Source organism: Carcharodon carcharias, chromosome 4, assembly GCF_017639515.1.
Source record: "Carcharodon carcharias isolate sCarCar2 chromosome 4, sCarCar2.pri, whole genome shotgun sequence".
Classification (NCBI taxonomy): Eukaryota; Metazoa; Chordata; class Chondrichthyes; order Lamniformes; family Lamnidae; genus Carcharodon; species Carcharodon carcharias.
In genome coordinates this window covers 24,045,578-24,060,494 of record NC_054470.1, presented here as the reverse complement: position 1 = coordinate 24,060,494, position 14,917 = coordinate 24,045,578, and the positions used below count along the sequence as shown (strand labels likewise).

The 14,917-nt window shown below is 45.0% G+C and overlaps 1 protein-coding gene across 11 annotated transcripts in view; it reads left to right on the top strand.

The window, feature by feature from the left end:
• The window catches only part of LOC121277224 (protein prune homolog 2-like), a 496,270-nt gene that overhangs the window by 472,544 nt on the left and 8,809 nt on the right, over positions 1–14,917 (top strand). For 10 of the 11 annotated variants that reach the window (XM_041186394.1, XM_041186398.1, XM_041186399.1 and 7 more), the window contains 2 exons: positions 10,258–10,293; positions 12,711–12,749. In XM_041186394.1, the coding sequence (XP_041042328.1) occupies positions 10,258–10,293; positions 12,711–12,749 (75 nt within the window). The remainder of the gene's footprint in view (positions 1–10,257; positions 10,294–12,710; positions 12,750–14,917) is intronic. The other variant, XM_041186396.1, reaches the window with a different exon arrangement.

The following is a 14,917-nucleotide window of genomic DNA, read 5'->3' as shown; positions in this document are numbered from 1 at the left end:
TTCTCAGGCCGCATGAGTCATCCAGCTGAGTGTTTAGACACTACAAATTCTAGTTGCTGGAATTATGTATGTTTAAATAGTTTTTAGTGAGTCTATTTTTTGTCCAAGACATCCACACAATAGTGTAGCTGAGGGAAGGAACTCAACAAAGGGAGATGAGGAATCTGCATGACATTATGGTGCCTCAGTTTAAATGTTGTGTATCAAAAAGTAAATACTGAAGACGTTAGTGGAACTATCTTAAGAGCAGCAACCAAGCCCAACAGTTTGAGGGGACACAAATTAACAGCAGTGAAAATGTAATTGTTAACCAGGATGTTTCAGCAATCTTGTAACATCAGCTGCGTGTGTGTTAATTCGGTGCCGTGTAACAGTGCAATAGAACTGAGGTGTCAATGGGCTGCTGCTCCAATTAGAACAGAGATAAAAATAAAAGGTTGAAATAAAAATAAAATTTGGAAATTACAAACATGACTAACCTGTGAATTACTCAGCCTCATCCTTTAATTGCTATCAAACTTAATTAACTGCAAAATGGGACTCAGCCTGGGACTTGGGTATGAATCATTTAGCTGATGGTGCAAACAGTCTCTAAAATAAATATCAGTTCCTGTGATTGATTAATTTCAATCAACTTGTTTCACCTAATCAGATGCAAATGGTTTTTGCAGGCAGTTAGACAAGCACATGATTGAGTATAAATGGCATGCATATTTCACTTGATTCTTTAAACAGTAGACATTGTCTCTCTCTTAACTATAAAATAGACTGTAATCCAAAACCAGTAAAAGACTTGCTTGATCAAAAGTAATTAATTAAGTTGAGTTAGCCTTAGCATTGAGATAGGCTAGCCGGTATTGAACAGTTAACTGTTAAAATAGCAGTTCAAAGCAGAGTTAAGTGTATAAATATTAAATGTTGGCAAATATACAGCATCTGTAAGGACAAGAGGGAATCTAAACATGTGCGCTTGACTGGTATTACCATTGCTGAATCCCCAACAATTAACATCCAGGGAGTTGCCACTGATCAGAACCTTAACTGGACTAGCCAGATCAATACTGTGGCTACAAGAGCAGGTCAAGAGGTTGGGAATTCTGCTGTGACTAACTCACCTCCTGACTCCCCAAAACCTGTTGATTATCTACAATCCGCAAGTAAATAGTGTGATGGAATACTCTCCACTTGCCCGAATGAGTGCAACTCCTGCAACACTCGAAGCTTGACACCACCCAGAACAAAGCAGCCCACTTGATTGGGACCCCGTCCACCACATTTAAAGATTCATTCCCTCCACCTCCAATGCACACCAGCAATGTATACCATATACAAGATGCATGGCAGCAACTTACCAAGGTTTCCTCGACAGCACCTCCCAAACCCATGAACTTTATCACCGTGAAGGGCAATGGCACCAGGTGCATGGGAACATCACCGCCTGCAAGTTCCCCTCTAAACAACGCACCATCCCAATTTGGAACTATATCGGCGCTCCTTGACAGTTGCTTTTCAAAGTCCTGGAACTCCCTAACAGTGCTGTGGGTGTACCTACACGACAAAAAATAGAAAGGTTCAAGAAGATGGCTTACCACTTCTTCAAGAGCAGTTAGGGATGGGCAATAAATGCTGGCTGTGCCAGCGCTGCCCAAGTCCCGTGAAGGAATAAATAGAGTCAAGCTTCATTTCTGGTATAATCCCTTCAACAAAAGACACATACACCCAGTTTGAGAGTGAGAATTTTGGGTAATAGGTATTGCCATACAAAACCATTGAAAGATAGGCACAGACCATTTTCTATTTGGAGCACTGAAGGAATCTTCACAGGTAGCGGGAGGCACGTTTGGGCACATGCAGAGAGTTAAATTCCCAAAAGTGATGAAGGATCAGGACTTAATCATCAACACATCCACTTCTAGGTTTCACCCGGGTGTGTTTGAAGGAGAGCAGGGGATTCACCATGCAATTAAGTAGGTTGTGCAAGCAGGCAATTAAGGGTATAACAGCCAGCATAACTGTTCCCTAAGATGTCCGTAAAGTCACTATGGTCAACCAGGCAAGTGGAGTGCTTCTTCCGTGAAACTGGCAGGCTGGGAAGGCTTTAAACTATGAAACTGAAGAGCTGCAGCCATAAGCAGATGAGAGGCTGCTGTTCAGAGCACTCCTCAGAAAGTGCTTTCACTGTTTGGCAGGTGCTTGGTAACTTTTTTGAAGTCATTTCACCTAGTTTGCACTTCACTCACCTTCAACTGCACTTCCCTGCTGCTAAACTTCACCACAGTACAGGAGCCACATATGCAACTCTATCTTGTGCCACTAATGAGGGATAGGAGGAGCAATAACACCAGCACCTGTAACAGCCACATAGAAAACACCAGCACCAACAGCAGCTGTCTTCTCCTCAGACCCATGCTACTCCTCAAGGCCGAGGGAACTGACACCAAGATCCAGCTCAAAGGAGACAAAACCTCTAAAACAGGATCTACAGGCAATGGATCAGCTCTCAACATGTGTGAGCAGCAGTGCCTCGGGGGGCTCAGGTTTTATTGAAAATTGTACTGACACCGGCAGCCTCCTGGCACAAGACCTCCTCAGTGAACTAGATGGACATGCATCTTGTTTCGGCTCCTTCCCCCATCACCCCTTCCAGGTAGCTGCTTCTCTCCAAGGTTTTGTGCTCTCTTCTGGAAGGAAGTGTTGAGTGTGAGAAATGGCTTGGGGGTGGGTGGGGCAGTAAAGGTGGGCAACATTTGCGAAGAGTGACTGAGGCAAGGGTGAGGGAGGGCAAAAGGAAGAGGGTGAACATGAGTGTTGGCTGCTTAAATGGGAATGTGAGATTTTTTTAAATTCATATACGGGATATGGACCCGCTGGCTAGGCCAGCACTTATTGCTCATCCCCAATTTTCCTTAAGAACGTGATGTTAAGCCGCCTTCTTGAACCGCTGCAGTCCCTGTGCTGTAGGTACACCGACAGTGCTGTTAGGGAGGGAGTTCCAGGAATTTGACCCAGCGACAGTGAAGGAACGGTGATATATTTCCAAGTCAGGATGGGTGTGGCTTGGAGGGGAACTTCCAGGTTGTGGTGTTCTCATGTGTCTGCTGCCCATGTCTTTCTAAGTAGCAGTAATGGATTTGGAAGGTGCTGCCTAGGGAGCCTTGGTGAGTTTCTGCAGTGCATCTTGTAGATGGTACACACTGTTGCTACTGTGCGTCGCTGGTGGAGGGAATGAATGTTTGTGGAAGAGGTGCCAATCAAGCGGGCTGCTTTGTCTGCATGGTGTCAAGCTTTGTGAATGTTGGAGCTGCACTCGTCCACGCCAGTGGAGATTATTCCATCACACTCCTGACTTGTGCCTTGTAGATAGCGGACAGGCTTCGGGGATTCAGGAGGTGAGTTATGCATGATTCCTGGCCTCTGACCTGCTCTTGTAGTCATAGTATTTATGACCGGAATTTTGAGGTCATCAGACAGGCACGGCGGGCCCAGGAGTGGCCAGGAAATGGTCCACCATCCGCATTCAGGCTCCGACAGTGATTTCACGCTGGTGGGCCGATTAAGGCCCATCCAGCATGAAACATGGCTCCGTGCTGGCCGGGAGGGGCTGAGCAGGGGCCTGTCGGCCACCAGGTGAAATGGGGACCTGGCAGTGGGTTTAAAATCGGCCCAGGCAGCCCCTGGAAGGCTGCCACAGAGGACGTCTCCTGTACTTTTGCCATAGATTCGAGTGCAGCTGGACCTGGCAGGCGGGGGAGCAGGTCAGATGGGCACTTGCACCACCAACGCCCCCACCACCCATCTTTTCTGATGAATACCTCGCCATCCTCCTGGAGGAGGTGGATGCCAGGAGGGACACCCTCCTCCCCAGAGATGGGAGGGGGAGGCCACCACACCTCGCAGAGAGGGTATGGGAGGAAGTGAGCAGCCATGATGTGGTACAGCACCCCTAGGTCCAGTGCCAGAAGCACTTCAATGACATGCTGCGCTCAGGAAGGGTGAGTGCCGTGTTGGCATGGGTCAGTGTGCAGAAGTGTTAAGGTGTGGCCTTCCCCCCCCGTGGACCTCAGGGGTGTTAGAGTCTGAGTGCCAACGGTCAATGACAGCAGAGCTGGCCAAGGGGGTGAGCCCTGGCTGCTTGGACTGAATGCCTTGCGGCTCGAGGGCCAAAACTCGGATGTGCCCTGTGAGGTGTTCCTCAGCTGGGGTTGGCCAGGCTGCAATGGCGCTGCAGGTAGAGAGCGGACTCATCCATGCTCCTCGGTTGTTTGAGGAGAAGACGGCTCGTAACAATATTGAAAGGTCGCAGACCGGCGGAGGCCCTGCTAGCCTCCGAGCCCTGTTCAGATATGAACAAGGTGCCCTGGAGCTTGAGAGCCGGCACTGGAACCTGGGGTAGAGAGGCGGGGGTGCCAGAAAAGTTCCGTGCATAGGGGTGAGACTTCCGGATTGTGCAACCGTTCTAGTGTCATCTCTTCATTGATGTGATCATTGGAAGACGAGGGCACCATGATGCAGATCTCCGTTGTCTCACCAGGGTGCCAGGCATGCACAGTGACAGTGTGATAACTTGAACCAATGACGTGTCCTTGTTCTCCCTTATAGGCTTGCCAGCAGGCTCTGCAGACCCCAAAGGGCCATCCCTGACACCAGAGGACCACCGATCTTCAGTTTCACCTGCATCACATCCGATCTCTAAAGCAGGCACCAGCGCAGATACCAGCACATCGGTGGGCGGTAGATCGGTGGCCAGTACCTCAATGCACATTGATGAGGGCACTTCACACTTGCTTAAGGTGCAGGCGGAGGCAGAGTATGCGCAGGGCACCAGCATTCGGAGGTCTGCTGGGGACCATGGCGATGCTCAGCCGAAGGCTGATGATGAGCCTCTGGAGTTGACCTTTAGGCGGCAGATGCTGGATGTTTGGGGAGCTGTGTGGGAGGATCTGGCAGAGACCCATGAAGGTATGCGTGTCATGGTCTCCGTGATGGAGGAGTTCATGTGGAGCATCAGCACTGCGATGACCATCATGGCCGAGCGCACTGCCTCCTCCATGGAGAGAGTGGCGACTCTCATGGAGAGGCAGCCCCAGGAACAGAATCACGGGTTCCTAGGATTGCACTCGGACCTGCAAACCCTCACACAAGTACTGACCTCTGGTGGCCAGTGCCCATGTGGGAGATGGATGAGGCACCCAGTATCCCAGCTAGGTGCCCATCCATCAATGGCGAGCAGAGAGGTCCAGAGCAACCTCACGTTGGCACATGAGCTGTCTGTCATCTCTGCAGGCTCCTCTCTAGGCGAGGATGAGGACAGCAGCTCCTCTGCCCCTTTGCCAGTGACAGTGTCATCTGATGAGACTGCGACAACTGGGGAAATGCCAGCCGGCACTGGCCGCTCCCTCCCAGGCGGGACTGGCACAGGCTCCACTGGCCAGAGGATGACCGCCAAGGTCATCAAAGCCAACAAGACAGCACAATCAGCAGGTTGCCTCCAATGGTACCAGCGAGGGGAGAGCACCAAGACGTAAAACTCACAAACGCAAATTGAAGGCACCAGAGGGACAGGTCGCGAGTGATTTTTATGTCAGTTTATGTTTACTTTATGTATACTGGTCTGGGGCTGAAGACCAGAAACATTTATCTAAATATTATTGAACTGCCAGAATGAGATAATTGTGTTTTTGTCACCGTGGCCTGATTATGCTTCACCTTTTCATTTAATTGATGCAGGGTATGCCAGTTGTAATGCTGGATGTAGCTGGCTCTGAACTTTATTGCACAGGCACTGAATGTTCTTTGTGTTCAAATGAAAACGTCCTTTCAGACATCTGGGATGGAGGGGGCAGCCCTGGCATGTGCTTGAAGCTGATCTTTGGCAGCCTAGCTGAAGGAGCGTTGATCAAGGCATCCCTGGAGTCCCTGCCTCCCTGGAGGCTACTGAGGTCTGGCTCCATTCCCTCAGCATTCTCCTCACCGTGCTCACCTTCGGACTCACTATTGGGCTCATCATATGTGGCCTGTGCAGCTGGGTCAAGGTCCTCTTCCTTCAGTGGGTCCCCCCTTGCCTGTGCCAGATTGTGGAGAGCACCACATGCAACCACTATCAGTGACACCCTGAGGGTTATTGTACCATGAAAGGTCCAGGCATCGGAAGCGCATGTTGAGAAGACCTACAGTTCTCTCTACCACAGCCCTTGTGGAGGCGTGGCTCCTGTTGTACCGCAGCTCTGCCTCTGCTCTTGGGTGGAGGAGAGGCGTCGTGAGCCACCTTCAGTGGATAGCCCTTGTCACCTAACAGCCATCCATTTAATCAGACTGGAGCACTGAAGAACCTCGGCACCTGGAAGTGTCTGAGGATGTGAGCATCATGGGAGCTGCCATGACTTGCAGATTCTGCATCCTGTGATCATACACTTTCTGCACATTCACTGAGTGGAATCCATTCCTGTTGACGAAGGTACCTGGCTGACCCATTGGCACCTTGATGGCCACATGTGTGCACCCTGGATGCAGGGGAACCCAGCAATCGTTGCAAAGCCTCTGGGTCGCTCAGCCTGGCTGGCCTCAAACATACGGTAAAGAATAAAGGTCAGGACCCACCTGAACAGAGCTTCTGACACCAGTTTGATGCAACTGTGGACAGCTGATTGGGAGACTCCACACAGATCCCCCACTGACCACTGGAAAGAGCCAGAGGCATAGAAGTTGAGGGCCACTGTGACCTTCAGAGCCACTGGCATGGGGTGTCCACCCACACAGTCAGAGCTTGATATCAAGATGACAGTCTTCCTAGAGAGGCAGAGCCTCCTTCGGCAGTGCAACTCAGACATATTGAGGTAGCTGCATCACTACCTGTAAACTCTGGCCCACAAAGGGAATGAAATATAAAAGTAGGGAAGTTTGCTCAGCTGTTCAGGGCCTTTGTGAGACCGCATTTGGAGTTCCGTATATGGATTTGGCCACTTCATTTGAAAAAGGATATAATTGCATTTGAAGCAGTTTGGAGAAGATTCATTCGACTCATTCCTGAGGTGAAAGGTTTGTTGTATGAGGAAAAGTTGAAGAGGTTGGGCCTGTACCCATTAGAGCTTAGAAGAATGAAGGATAACCTTATTGAAACAAATAAGATCTTGAGGGGACTTGATAGGATGGATACCGGGAGAGTGTTTCTTCTTATGGGCAGAGAGTAGAACTAAGCAATATAATTTAAAAATAAAGGGCCTTCCATTTAAGAAGGAGATGAGGAGATTTTTTTTTTCTGTCACAGAGTTGTTAGCTGTGGAATTTTCTTCCCCAGAAAGCAATGAAGGCAGGGCCATTGAATTTATCCAAGGCTGAGTTGGATAGACTTTTGATAGATAAGTGAGTTGAGGGTTATGGGAGGCAGACAGAAAAGTGAATTTGAGGCCACATCCAGATGAACCATAGTCTTATCAAATGGCGGAGCGGGTTCAAAGGGCCAAGTTGCCTACTCCTGCTCCTAAGTCCTACATTCCTATGTTGCTATCCCACTCACTCACTCTGGTCAGGGAATGCAGATTTGAGATGCTCAGTTAAAGAACCATGGCATAGCCTGCTCCTTCACCATTCAGGTTCATGACCTGCCACTGCTCCCACCATTTCTGTGGAGACTAAGTTTTGAAAATTCTGCCTGCTGTCTCCAAATGATCTTTTGTTCCTGGGAAAGACCTTGATAACTATATTTTTGTTAGTTTCTTTCTGATTTTGCAACAAAAGATAACTGAAACATTGAATGAAACTTATCATGTAAGATACTTTGAAATGATTGTCTTAATGATCATTTGCAAAGGGATATAGAGTGTAATGTGGCAAAATGTGAAATTATCCATTTTGGCAGCAAGAATTAAAAAGCAGAATATTATTTAAGTGGAGAGAAACTTCAGAATGTTGCAGTACAATGGGATCTGAATGTTCTGATACGTGAATCACAAAAAGTTAGCATGCAGATACAGCAAGTAATTGGGAAGGCAGATGGAATGTTGGCCTTCATTGCAAGGGGGATGGAGTATAAAAATAAGGAAGCCCAGTTTGTTCTCCTTGTTTAAAGAGGGATATATTTGCATTGGAAGCGATTCGGAGAAGATTCATGAGCTTGATACCTGGAATGAAGGAGTTATTTTATGAGGAGAGATTGAGCAGGTTGGGCCAATGCTAATTGGAGTTTAAAAGAATGCGGGACGACCTTATTGAAACATATTAGATTCTGAGGGGGCTTGACAGGGTAGATGCTGAGAAAATGTTTCTTCTCATGGAGTAACCTAGAACACGGAGGTACAGTTTCAGCATAAAGGGTTTCCCATTTAAAATGGAGTTGAGGAACAATTTCTTCTGAGTGTTAATCTTTGGAACCCTCTACCCAAGAGAGCAATGATTGGGTCATTGAATTTATTCCTGCCTGAGTTAGACAGGTTTTTGGTTGAGAAAGAAGTTAAGGTTTATGGTAGTCAGACAGGAAAGTGGAATTGAGGCTATGATCACGATGAATGGAGGAGCATGCTCCAAGGTTGAATGGCCTACCCCTGCTACTATTTCTTATGTTCTTAAAGAGAGACTCCAGATGCTGAATAAAACATGTTTTTTTTAAGTGAATGACTAGAATATTTGAGGGGCTGTTAACACGTTTATGAAAGTTAAATATAAACTCTACTCAGCAGTTGCTGGGAGGACACATAAATAGTGTTAAATTCCTGCAAGACCATGATGTACTTGTGTACGATAGAAGCTGATGGACTTCCCATCTTAAGAAGAAAGCAAATAGAGTAGACACTCCAGTTAAAGAGCTGTAAACTAGTACAAACAAAATTGGTCAAATGCTTCTTACTCTGTTGCAAGTTTTGTCATTGCAATTTCAATCTGATGAATGGATTGATTGCCTGGAAGCACCAAAACTGAGAGGCCAGCTTGTACACACTACCTTTCCCACAAGGCTAGTAGGAATTGGGAAGGTATACAAAAGCCATAAAGTGTAAAATACATTTCTCACTACATTGCAAGATATTGTATGAATACGCCCCACCTCCTGTTCTCATTTGGTCCAGAGTATGTTAACATCAGGATGATCCTATTAGTAAGAGCGGGGAGCTCTAAGTCATTTCTCAAACCTTCTCTGACGTATCTTTAAGTAAGTTTATATTTATGATACAATATGATAATGCAAATTTTTTAACTTCTCCTAAATGCTCTGTTAAGATTTTAATAGCACATAATTTATTGATGTGCAATATGGTATTGTGCATTAGTAAAGCAACGAAATGGAGATTTGTTTAGTTCATCTATTGTACAGCCAACAGGATACTGTAGGAAATAAAAAAGATCTCTAAGGATAGTCTGTAAAACACAAACTTGCTTCATTTTCTTTTTGTAAATAATCATTTGTTGAAATTGTTTCTTTTGCTCTTTTGAGTTCATGTAGCCTCTTGCATACTTCAATTAAGTAATCAGAGACAACCCTGCTTAATCCTTGTAGTCTTCTTGTTTCATTCCCCTTAAAACAGAGAGATTCAATAAACTGCACGTTTTTTTTTTAAATAAATCTCCAGCACCTACTTCAGCCAACTCTTTGAGTGTTCGGTCGAGAGATACATATCGAACTCCTTAATTAACTTTAGAAAGATAGATTTCTGACCATGTGCCACAGTCCACAACTTTTCCTAGTTCTGTTTCAGGGAATGCATCCTGCCAGTATACTAGTGCAATCCTGGCTTCGGCACATCATTTTCTCTCTCTTTTTTAAAACAGGCAGCCGATCTCCTAATCAGATCTAATTTCACCATTGATTGTGGATATTTTTTGTACTCATCTTGCAAGTGAAATCATTCCTTTTGGACCCTGGTGCTTCTCTTTTAAGTTTCGAATTTCAAAAATCCCTATCAATACTATAGAAGTTTATTCTGAAGTAAATATTTGTTATTGAATGCCTGGATTTTCACCTTTAAGATGTAGGCCTAAACATTTCTTGTAGAACTGCAGTTCAGAAAAATTATTAGTGCCCAGTACAGAACAATTATAAGTTCACACTTCAATGTGTTGGACCAATGGTTGTCTTATGCTCCAGTGTGATGAGCTGCAATATTCACTTTTCAAATGTTCTTATCAATGTTCAAGTCAACATCTCTTGTTGATTTTTAATATGTTTCCACTGAAGGCCTAAAGGTGATTTCTTCTGCCTGCATAGCTATTGTGACTGAAAGTTTTTTTTTAAATTTCCTAACTTTGGTTTAATGACTTATTTCCTATAAGGTATGAAGAAGAAAAGTGTATAAAAAGAAGGACGAGGTAAATTCTGAACTTTCAAGCCTTGTCACAGGCCGTAGCACTGCCCTCCATTGCAAAAAACTAATCTTTTGCTGTTGGGTGATCCTAGCAGTAGCTATATTTGCTTGAATGTGCTGATCTATCTTTCTGCTGTCATCTTACCTCTACTCTTATTAAAAGTGTGAGTGATACTGGAATAAAGCTACATTGGCACTGGCAGGCAGCAACAACAACAACAACTTGCATTTATATAGCACCTTTAATGTGTAACATCATAAATCCTCCCAAGATATTTCATAGGACTGTAAGCAGAAAAGAAATTATACTGAACCAAAGAAGATGTTTGGACAGATGACCGAACACTTGGTCAACTAGGTAGGTTTTAAGCAATGCCTTGTAGGAGGAGAAAGAGGTAGATGGGCAGCCAGGTTTGGAGAGAGAATTTCAGACCTTAGGATTTGGAGAGCTCTTGGTACAGCTGCAACTGGTGGGAGTGAAGGTGATGAGGGATGCATGAGAGGTGGATTCTGACCTTGTGTCTTCAGATGATGTCACCGAATGGGAGTATATAGATGGGAAATGGGAAGGAGCCAAGGATAGCTCCTGGGAAACATCACAGATACCTTTGAAAGAGGTAGTTGCAGAGATCTTAAAGAAGCTGGAGGAAATTAGAGAGGTAGGGAGAGATGAAGCCCAGGAGGGATGTGAACACAAGGATGAGGTGCCATTGCAATAAGCACAGGGGTAACAGATGAATGGAACTTGGTGCAAGATGGAATACAAGCAGCAGAATGTTGGATGAACTAAAGTTTATAGAGAGTGGAAGATAGGAGGCTGACCAGGAGAGCTTTGAAATAGTTGAGTCTGGAGGTAACAAGAGCTTAGATGAGGGTTTTGGGAGTTGATGCAGGGCAGAGAGCGGTGCTTTTATGGATTTACAGGTGTTTGGTCATTGTGATTGGAAGCTGGAAGCTTACCTCAGTGTCAAATAGAATGTTTAGGTTGTGTACAATCTGGTTGAGCTTGAAACAGTGGCTAGGGAGGGGAATGGAATCAGTAGCCAGGGAATGGAGTTCATGGAGGGGCAGAAGACAATGGTTTTTGATTTCCCTGTTTATTCTGGATGTTGAACTAGCAGTGTCCAACGAAGATACTGTGGAGAGGTTGGGTGAGTTGGTGAAGTAGAACAGAGTATTATCAGTGTACGCGTGGAATCTGACCTGTGTCTTTGGATGATGTTGTCAAGGTAAAGCATGTGGAAATATGAGGATGCCAAGAATAAATCCTTGAGGGACTCCAGAGATACTGGTGTAGCGGTGGGAAGAGGTCACATTTATGAAGTCCTGTTGCTATCGTCAGCTGTCCTTCGATTTGCGGATGATGTTTACTCAGAGTCGCCAGTTTCTGTGATGGGTCTTCACGTGACTGAACAGGTCGATTCTTGATTCACAGATCTTTCGGCACATGGGACAGGATGACCCGCGAGGCTGTGGGGTTCAGAGCGCAGGATTTGTTTCCTTTCTTCTCTGTGTTCATAACATAACTGATGCATTGAATTTCAAATGACCTACAGAGTCCCAAGTCATTTTCTTGATTTGCCTATGAAGCTTTGCCACAAATCCATCCATGACATATTTTCCATCACTTCTGAATTTAATCCAGGATCGAATTATGTCGACCTCTGATGTATTTCCCAATTGACCATATTTCATTGGAACAGGAATGGGCCATTTAGCCCCTTGAGCCAGCTCCACCAAATCTAAAGAAACAATCAAGAGAACCTTGGAAGCTTATAGTTAGTTTTATTATGTTTAACCTCAGGCAGTCAGAGTCAGCAAGCTATTTCCACACCACGGGGGATATCACAGCCACATCTAAAACTGATCTTCTGTGTAGACACTTATCAGCAGGTATCACTGAATACTGATCTGGAATGGAAACTTTAATATTGTTCAGGGACCCGGAAGCCAACTTTAGAGCTGCTACTTCCACCCCAGCTGCCTTCAGATATGTACTGTCTACTTTTCCCCCCCTTATTAAGCCAAAACTGTAGCGATCAACTTTTTGGATCTTTTTAAATAACCAATTTTCTTTTTTTTTAAACCCAGAATGAATCTCATTTGCTTTGCCAGGTTACTGAATGCTGAATGTTAACAATATCTGAGTAGGCGGCTGCATTTTCAGCTTTCTATAATAAGCATGTGATTTAAAAAATGTCTGTCTCTCTGCCATGTATAGATCTGTTTTAACAATGACAGGTGAAAGCTGTTGAGGGCATTCTGAGTTGGAAACACTAGTCACAATGCAAAAGTGCTTGAAAGCTCATTTTATTTTGAAAGTCACATCAGGCTTAGCATGTTAAAGATAACATTGTTTTGCTTTGCAATTGTCTTACTGCTCCCTTTTTAATTATTATTATTCATGCTTACCTTCTGCAGATTGGATGACGAACTAAGAGATGCATCAAACACAGCAAGGTAAGGCAAATTGCAATGTCATCAGTCAAGTTTGTTTTATATTTTGTGTTTTACTTCCTTATTTCTCTCAACTCTGCATCAAACATCAATTCCATCAGCAGGCTCCTGGCATCTACAAATTTTAACATGTAGTTATATCCACAATGAAATATGGTAATACAGGATTGCCAAGGAACCAAATAAAAATCCTTGTTACCTATTTTAACTTACTGGATATGTCACAAGCCCTCTCACAGCATCTAGACTTTGGAGAGGGTTAGAATAAGCAATATCAAATCACGGTAGGCAATACACTACAGAACAGGTTTTTCCAGGCGATCCAGGCCATTATGGTAGTTGACAGAACTTTACCTGCACCACTTCTATACAAAAAATAACGAATAATATGTGCCTTAGTAATAATAGACTTAGATCAACAATCTTAACAGACTTGATTCATAGAGCTGGATTTTAATGCTGGTGGAAAAGCAAGTGGGTGGACCCATAAAATAGGGCAGCGTGAATGCCCACCCACCCACCTCCACCCCAACATGATTTTATGAATGATGGGGAAGACATTGGGTGGGCCATCCACTTATGGTCCTATTACGGCCCTTATTGTGTTAACCCAGCCCAGATTTACTTGGGTTCCGGGCATCCATGGTTGCTCTTCCTCCTAGGTCTTCTGCAGTACTGGTGGTGCAGCGCTGCTGGCCTCCAATTGACCGGCATCTGAATGAGGTGGGACCTCCTCCTGGATGGGGCAGAAGTTTCACCTCATAATAACTAAAGGCCTGTCAGCCAAAAAATTAAAGCAGGGTGTGCGGGCCAAGCAGAGGTGGGCTTGGGCCTGACATTTATGCTGGGGTGCTGGGAGCCCACCCTCAGCATATAATCCAGCCCATGGAGTTTCATTCGATCCACAGGGTCCCAAGTTAGTATCTCAGTCACCTTTAAAGAACTGCTAGTGCTGTCCAAGACATACTTCCATCACCTCTAAATGTTTGCCAGGATCAAATCAATACAAATACATAGCTAAATGCGAGTTCAAATCCAACAATATCATTTGAGAACTTGAATTCAGTTTAAAACATCTTCAAGTATTAAGCTGATAGCAGTAGAGGTGACCGTGAAGCTGTAAGATTGTTGTAAAAATCCAGCTGGTTCATTAATGTCTTTTAGGGAAGGAGACCTGCCATCCTCACCTGTGCGGCATATATGTGACTCCAGTCTCACAACAATGTGTTTGCCTCTTAATTGCCCTCTGAAGTAGCCTGCGATCTTGAGGTTGGCGGGTAGGCAAGGAGCCCAAGTGGCCTTCACGTTTTTCATGAAACCTCATCCACGGGCGGGGTGAGATTTCATGAAGGTTTTATTAAATTAATTAATTAATTTTGCTCATTTCATGAACATGTCCCAGCTCATGTGACACTGTCACATGAGGGAACATATGTAATGATTTTTAACTTTCTTTATTAAAAATTCTCAACATGAACTTAATATCCCTGAGGCAGCTCAGTGCCTCAGGGAGATTTCTGCACTCTTTTGCACAGGCGCGCGTCATGCTGGGTGGGCCTTAATTAGCCCACCCGCGTAAAATGACAACGCGCGGCTGATCGCCAGCAGTGATCGGCTCCGCGCTCGCTCCTGACCGGCCCGCCCAGTAGGGAGAAAATTCTCCCCTCAATTGTCGTAAAAACCCAACTGGTTCACTAATGTCCTATAGGGAAGGGAATCTGCCAACCTTACCTGGTCTGGCCTACATGCGACTACAGACCCACAGCAATGTGGTTGACTCTTTTAAAAAAAAAAGCTCTCTGAATAAGGGCAATTAGGGATGAGAAATAAGTGCTAGCCAGCGACGCCCACATCTCACAAGCGAATAAAAAAAAAAGTTCTTTGAAATTAGATAAATGAGGTGTGCCCCCATGGGAATGGAGATCATGGACTCCATATTGGGCAAACAGAAATTCCATCTGTGTAGAATTCTTAATAGCTTGTTTTGGACTGTTAGGTTTCAGTGTATGCAATCTTTGCCTAAGGAGTGCTTAATAAATGCCAAAATATTTTTTTCACTATGATTTTCTTTTATTCTTTTATGGGATGTAGACATCAGTGGCAAGGCTAGCATTTGTTGCTCATCCCTAATTGCCCTCGAACCTAGTGGCTTTCTGGCTGCTTAAGAGGGC